This window comes from Trifolium pratense, linkage group LG6, assembly GCF_020283565.1.
Source record: "Trifolium pratense cultivar HEN17-A07 linkage group LG6, ARS_RC_1.1, whole genome shotgun sequence".
Classification (NCBI taxonomy): domain Eukaryota; kingdom Viridiplantae; phylum Streptophyta; class Magnoliopsida; order Fabales; family Fabaceae; genus Trifolium; species Trifolium pratense.
This window is the reverse complement of record NC_060064.1, coordinates 21,356,031-21,364,111: the sequence shown is the minus strand read 5'-3', so window position 1 is coordinate 21,364,111 and position 8,081 is coordinate 21,356,031. Positions and strand designations below refer to the sequence as shown.

Sequence of the window (8,081 nt, the reverse complement as noted above, 5' to 3'; positions counted from 1 at the left end):
ATTGTATTCTTCCCACCGGCAAAAATCCGCAACGGCATAGCCGTCCAACCGGTATAGAGGCCTAAAACAAAAATTTTAGTGAGGCCTTAAAAAAGTACAGGACTTATGCAAATAAATTAAAAATATTAAATTTTACAGAGGTTGGGATTCCCTTTTCTAAGGTATCTGTTCGTTTTGTACATAAATCCGATTATTAATAATAATATTTGTTGTTCAAAAAAGAAAAACAATGGCTGGGGATTGAACCTCGGATAAAGCGGATATGAGGACATCATTACCAAATGAACTAGGCAAATACATATAATTAAGTTAAAGAACATGTGCGCCCCTGATTTTTCAAAAATATCCTACATGAGTTGTAGAATGTATTTTACATGTTCAAGTTCTAGAACTTGAAAATCCTCAATATAAATCAAGATTATTCAAGATATTACACGCTCAAGTTCTAGAACTCGAGCATCCCCAATACAAATCTGAAAATTTTAGGATTTAATAAGCTCGAGTTGTAGAACTTGTGCATCATTCAAGTTCTAAAACTCAAGCGCTTTAAAATTTTGAGGGTTATAGTCCTTGCTTGGCTCTTGGGCTGGTGTTGTGCAACAGTAAGGTATCGATTGTTCAACTTAGGGCATGTTTGTTTCAGCTTTAAAAAAATGAATTTTTTTCTATGTATTTTTGAAAATAGCTAGATTTTCTAAAACCGTTTTTCAAAATCTTCACCAAGTTTTTTATATTCATTTTTTCTAAATTGAAACACTAATTTTGACATCATATAAAGTAAACATACATTATTGAATATCAAAACATAGTCAAAATCGCAATTTTTTTAAGAAGTTGTATTTTAAAAATGATTTTTATGAAAATCTATTTGAAATAGCTTCAAAATTAAGTGATTTTTCAAAATTTTGATATCCAAAAAATGTTTCAATAAAATAATGAAATACCTAAAATAACATTTTAAGAATAACGGGTGGGATGGGTAGCTCAACTTGTTAAGCTAGTTGAGCTAATGAATAAGGAGTTGGAGGTGTTCACACAGATTTCAGACATAATGTGGCCTGTATGAAAAACCCTCGTTGCAAATTAAAAATTCCGTCCCAAAATCCGTCCCAACTACTTTTAGACAGATTTCAGACATAATTCATACAAGAAAATACTAATTTGTGTCCACAATGACTTAATTTAGGACAAATTTGGGACGGATTTAATATATTTAAAAAATAAAAAATATATAAAAGATTTTATCATATTGTTTGATATTTATTATCAATGAAATTTAATCTCTAATTGTAGTTTGAAATAAATGGAGGTACATATAAAAATTATTTCATTCAAATGCTAAAAAATTACAACTATTTCCAGCTTAACATATATTGTCACTAAAATACATTTACATGTGATAAAAGTGTCCCATTAAAACTCGTTTCGTTTTCTCATATGCATCGAAGCTTGGTGAAGTAGTCTTTGCACATAGTCATAGTTCTGTTAGCATCTCCCTGAAAATAATTTCAAAATCATATATTAGTAACCACACACATTACATAATTCACTAATAATACAACTACATAAACTTTGTCAAACAAAACCCTATAGAAACTAAGATTGACAAATATACATCAATCCAATAAGCTCCTAATGTTAGTGCCCTTCAACAAGCCTTCTTGTCTAACTAAATTCTGGTCTCATATTAAATTCCTACCAATTGCGCAAGATAGTCTAAAAATAGATGGATGCATTGGCATTAAAATAAAAATATGCATGATGCATCAATTGCCTACTTCTATATCAATTGCCTAGCAGGAACAGGAACAAACACTGTATTAACCGATCAAATGTCAATTTAAGTCCCTAATTGCATGAAATGAAAAACAAAAATAGATTAGGGTTCTGTTAGACCTCTTGCTTGTTTCTATAAGAAAATTGTTCTGTTGAATTTAAATTTTGGTGGGAAAACTCCTCTTTCTAACGCACTTGTTTCTGTCTTGTGAATCGTTTTGGACGCGTTTTCAAACTCGCTTATTATCCTAACTACAATTCGAAATCCACCTAATTTTTTTTACATATAACAGAAATATCACTATCCAATATATTTAGAATGTGTTTTCTAATCTAATTTCTAATATTCCAAAAACTCTCAACTCTTAGGCCTTTCTGTTAAAAAAAATAATCTTGAATATAGTGGCACACATTTAGAAAAAAGGAAATATCCTAGGGGTGCATTAGAAAATGAGGTGCGGATAGAAATCTTTGATTGTATTGGGCCAATATAACAATGGCTGGCTATTAATTAATGTAATCAAAATTGTTTATATTATTAAAAAATAAAACTATTTATTTTATTAAAAAAATAAAATAAAAACAACACAACAAATAGTTAATTTTGATTTTGTGATTTTTTGGATAAAAACAATAATGTACGTAGAGATATGCATGGTGCATGACACAGGTGATATCGTCAATGGAAGAAACAGAGGAGAGGGAGGGAAATGCAGAACAAGAAGAAGAAGAAGAAGAATGCGACGCTGTTGCGGTGGTGGGGGAGATCCAACATGTCATCGAATCGGTGGTTCAAGTCGGCGAATATCGAAGAACACAGAGAAAAGAATCACACGTTCTTGCTCGTCGTTTCAAACACATTTTACCTCTTATGGAAGACCTTCGTGATCTTCAAAATCCTGTTCCTCAAAACGGTGTCGTTTGGTTGAGAAACCTAAGGGATGCGCTTTTGTTGGCAAAAGAATTGTTGAAATTGTGCAGCCAAGGAAGCAAAATTCACCTGGTAAATAAATAACCACAAACTCATTTAGTATATGTTATGAAACACAAACACTATCTTCTGATTAGGCGTGTATTGGTATTGAAAATACCGCATTTGTTGTGGTGTCTGTGTCCGTGTTTGTGCTTCAATTCAATGTCCTTTTTTTGATATAAAAACAAACAACTTTTTCTCAATTTTTATGCCTCTTTTTTCTTTTCTGATTAAATAATATAACTCATCAATTCTATGAGATCACTTCTTTAAGGGTGTGAGAAATAATAACTTTGTATTTGATTTTTAATTTTTTATTTTTTTTATTTATAGGCATTGGAGGGGGAGGCGGTTATGATCAAATTTCAGAAGGTTTATGAAAAATTAAGCCAAGCTTTTGATGGTGTGCCTTGTGATGAATTGGGGATTTCTGATGAAGTAAAGGAACAGGTATTTCTAAATTTTAATTATATTCATATAATTAATTAAGGGTATGTTATGTTAATCCATCTTAAGTTTTAATTAATTGAGTTTAATAAACACTTTGATGTTGAAAGGATTTGTTCAATATGTAATTATTATCTATGGAACCCTTATTTTTGTCATGACTAAAAATTAAGTTCATAGTTCATACTAGCAAATTGTATATGCTACAATCAGAAATTCACATAGTCAGTACATCAATGACTGTTCAATCGAGATCAGACGAAACAAGTAGATATTGATCCAACAGATAAAAATGTGAAGATTGGGTTAATGCATGGAAATTGTTTCTAGCAAATCCAAATCCGCTCTCTTTTTTTTCTTCTCTTTTTTATTAGCTCTGTTTTTAAACAATTTCAATTCACTTTTGACTTTTGGCTCCTTACTTGTTAGCATTTCCTAGTTAAAAATTAGGGTATTCCCTTATTGAGATTTGTGTACCTCGGTATAGTGTTTGATCGCCTCGCCATGATCTTTAATTTGTTATGATTTTTCGTGATTACCTTGCAATTGATGATAAAATGATGAAAATTGAGTTGACTGAATATGTTGGTAGGTACTTTTGAATGATATGATATACATATTGAGATAATGTTATATACTTTGGCTTAATTCAGCTTGAGCTAATGCACGTGCAACTCAGGAGGGCAAGGAGAAGAACTGATACACAAGACATAGAACTAGCAATGGATATGATGGTGGTGTTCTCCGATGACCATGATCGTAATGCTGATAGTGCTATTGTTGAAAGGCTTGCAATAAAGTTGGAGCTTCGCAGTTTTGAGGATCTTGAGGTAGAAACAGTGGCTGTTGGAAACCTTGTTAGAGAAAGAAAAGGACAACAAGCTGAGAGTACACAGAAAATAATTGGCCTTCTTAACAGATTCAAAAGGGTTGCAGGTATGGAAGAAACCGCTATCGTCCTTGATGGTGATCCTGCCATGCCTAATAAGATGCTTGGAAGAAGCACTTCTTTGGTCATCCCTCATGAGTTTCTATGTCCAATTACACTTGAAATCATGACTGATCCTGTTATTGTTGCAAGTGGACAGGTAATCACATAGTTCTTTCCAAGAATTTCAGTTCTTTCTATAAATGTGATGCTAACAAAACTTCATTTTCCTGTGTGTGTGTGTGTGTGTGTGTTTCCATGAAAGACATATGAAAGGGAAAGCATAGAGAAGTGGTTCAAATCCAATCATAAAACCTGTCCAAAGACAAGGCAACCTCTAGAACATCTTCAATTAGCACCAAACTGTGCCTTAAAAAACTTAATTGTTGAATGGTGTGAGAACAACAACTTCAAACTTCCAAAAATCTACACTTCATCATGTCAAGAAGGCTCTTCTTCAACTGAAAACCAAGAAGAAATTCCATCTTTGGTTGAAAGCCTAGGGTCTATCAACTTAGAACATCAGAGAAAGGCAGTCGAAAGAATCCGCATGTTATCAAAAGAAAATCCAGAGAACAGAGTTTTAGTCGCCGAGCATGGAGGAATACCACCATTAGTACAACTACTATCCTATCCAGATTCAAAAATAAAAGAACATGCTGTTACCGCACTTTTGAATCTATCAATTGATGAAGATAACAAGAAACTTATATCACAAGAAGGTGCTATTCCAGCTATTATAGAAGTGTTGGAGAATGGAAGTATTGTAGCTAAAGAAAACTCAGCAGCAGCTTTATTTAGCTTATCAATGATTGATGAAAATAAAGAGATTGTAGGAATATCAAATGGGATTCAACCTTTGGTAAACTTGTTACAAAATGGAACAGTTAGAGGGAAAAAAGATGCTGCTACAGCACTTTTTAGCTTATCATTAAACAATGCAAATAAAGATAGAGCTATAAGAGCTGGAATTGTTACACCTTTACTTGAACTGTTACAGGACACAAACTTGGGAATGATTGATGAAGCACTCTCAATTTTGTTGTTACTTGTGTTGAATCCTGAAGGGAGACAAGAGATTGGACACTTATCTTTCATTGAAATTCTTGTTGGCTTTATTAGAGAAGGGACTCCTAAGAATAAGGAATGTGCAGCTTCTGTTCTTCTTGAGTTGTGTTCAAGTAATTCTTCTTTCACTTTGGCAGCACTTCAGTTTGGAGTTTATGACCATTTAATTCAGATGAAGCAAACTGGTACAAATAGAGCACAGAGGAAAGCAAATGCAATTTTAGATCTCATTAGCAAGAGTGAGCAAATTTAATTAATTATATATTAATTTGTTTCTTCTCTAATATAGATAGGCACACTTCTATTTGTTCTGACAAAATTATCTAAACTAATTCTTTCACATCTTGTCATGTACAAAGTATATAGTTAAAAGTGTAATTAAATTTGTTATCTCATCCCTATTTATGATTAGTTACAATGAATGTTCTTTTCATAATTTGAAATCCTATAAAAGTATATGAAAGTTTGATTACTGAAAAAAATAATAGGCCCCAGCTTACTGAAGAATTGCCACAACAGCTGCTGATTCACAATGTAACCAGTGGACCCAAGCCTTGGATGGTGTATTCTAGAAGAAAGGGTAAAATTGGTAATAGTGGCCAGTTAGTTACATTGAGGTGATCGAAGTGTCTCACACTATGTTTGGCTATCAAAGAGATTGTGAAGAGAGAAATACTCCAATGGTAGTACATATTAGGTATTTATTAGGTATTATCATTGGAGCAAAACTCATTGAGTAGACTATCTCCAATGGTGTAGTACCTATTAGGTACTCATGGTACTTATTAGGTATTATCATTGGAGCACAACACATTTTAGTATCTAATAGGTACCACTTCTAATATAAAAACTCTCTCTCTTCTTTTTATGGGACCCACTTTATTTAATATATTCAAAAAAATTTAATTTGGCAATATTATTTTAAATTAAATTTCAAATTTTAATGATGTGGAGTTATTGATGGGACCAATTTTAGAACTTTTTAAGAAATGCTTCATTGGAGAGGTTGAGTACCTATTAGGTACTATTATTAAAAAAATAATAAATTGATGATGTGTCTATGTGAGACCATTTAAGTACTCAAAAATGGAGTGCTCCATTGTGGATGCTCTAATAGGTATTACTTCTTAAATAGGTACCCTCTCTCTCTCCTCATTATAATATATTTATGTGGGACCTACTTAAAAAGATGTAGTGTTATTGATGAGATATAAAGTTATTAGTGGGACCGATTTAGAACTTTTTAAGAGGTGCTGAGTTGGAGAGATTGAGTACTTATTAGGTACTATTATTAAAAAATAATAAATGAGTGATGTGTACACGTGAGACCCAGTTAAGTACTCAAATTTGGGGAGTTCCATTGTGGATGCTCTAAGAGAGAAGAGAGATAAAAGAGAAATTGGTTAGAAATTTTATTTGGTTTAAATGAATAAAAAGTGAGAAAAGAGAAATTAATAAAAATCGGAAAATAACAAATTTACCTTTTATTTACAAGGAAATAAAATAGTTTTTTTTTACACAGAAAATAAACTACTTGAGAGAGAGAGTATTGTTGTAAAATTGTTTATTTGACTTCTTGACACACAAATCTTGCCTAATATGAAGAGATTTATTTTTTACGGTTACTAACTATTATATTTTTCTTTTTCCTTAGTTCTCTCCTCATTCAAACTATAGAAATAACTAATTTTTTTACTATCTTTTTATTATTTATTTCTCTCTTTTATAAATCTATCTAAACAAGGCGTAACAGTGAGGAGAGCGCCGTGTTATTCCTTTCCATGATATAAGGAGCAGGTGGGGGAATTGTAAGGGATATCTTGGATTATTGTATTATTGTAAAATGGATATGAGGTACTAACTTCCTATTAAGAGCCCAACTCTTGTCAGGTCTAGGGATTGAGAATACCCTTTTTCTGTACTTGTCCATCATTTTCAGTATTAATAAAGCTCTCTATTTATCATTTTCTTTGTTCTGTTTTCACTGTTATATTGCTGAATATCATATTGATATTGGTACATATCAATTTGGGTTGACCTGCCGGATTGTTCGATGGAGGCACCAGTGAATGCCTTCACAAAAGATGACAATTGCATCGTTCACGATCACGAAAATGGAAGCAAGGGTTGAAGCTCTGGAGGGTGAGATCTCTGTAGTTCGTTCGACGTTGACGGACGTTCAGAATACGGTGAAGGAGAATCACGCGAGTCTCGTTGCGATGTTGGAAAGGTGTATGGGTAAATCGGTGGTGATAGATAAAGGTAGCGCTAGTGTTGTTGTTAGAACAACACCGGGGATACCAGTTGCATCGGAGAAGAAGATTTCTGATGGTTCGCGAGTGGATGCAATGACGGAATTCCATCAATCTGTCAAGAAGATGGAGCTCCCTTCGTTTGACGGAGAAGACCCAGTTTGGTGGATATCGGGAGCTGAGATGTGTTTTCGCATTCAAGGAATGTCACCGGAAGTGAAGGTGAGTTTGGCCCAGATTTGTATGGAAGGTTCAATAATTCATTTCTTCAATTCGTTATTCGGGGATGATGAAATGTTGACTTGGGAGCTATGTTGTATGGGTACTCTATTTTAGATAGAGCACCAGTACCGGGTAACGGTACGCGTACGGTACTCCCCTGGTACAACTGTCGTACCTAGTTTGTTTTTGTTTTTGCAATGGGTACGTGCATGATACACCTGTGGTATGCGCGTGATACACCAATCCAAAACAACACTTTTTTTTCTCCTTTTTCTTTTATTATTAGCTTTTTTATAGGAAGATTTAGGTTTTTTATTTGTTTATAATATAAAAGTAACAACTATTGCTAAAAAACAATAACAAAGTAGCCGTCGAAATTATTCACTCATTCATTGAAAATGAATAGACTCAATTC

General features: G+C 33.1%; 1 protein-coding gene across 1 annotated transcript; it reads left to right on the top strand.

Moving 5' to 3' along the window:
* Nucleotides 1–2,458: 2,458 nt before the first annotated feature.
* On the top strand, nt 2,459–5,445 carry LOC123892658 (U-box domain-containing protein 15-like). Its single transcript, XM_045942504.1, has 4 exons — nt 2,459–2,779; nt 3,083–3,199; nt 3,850–4,284; nt 4,390–5,445. Exons 1-4 carry the CDS (start codon nt 2,459–2,461, stop codon nt 5,443–5,445), a joined length of 1,929 nt encoding a protein of 642 aa, XP_045798460.1.
* The last annotated feature ends 2,636 nt before the right edge of the window (nt 5,446–8,081 follow it).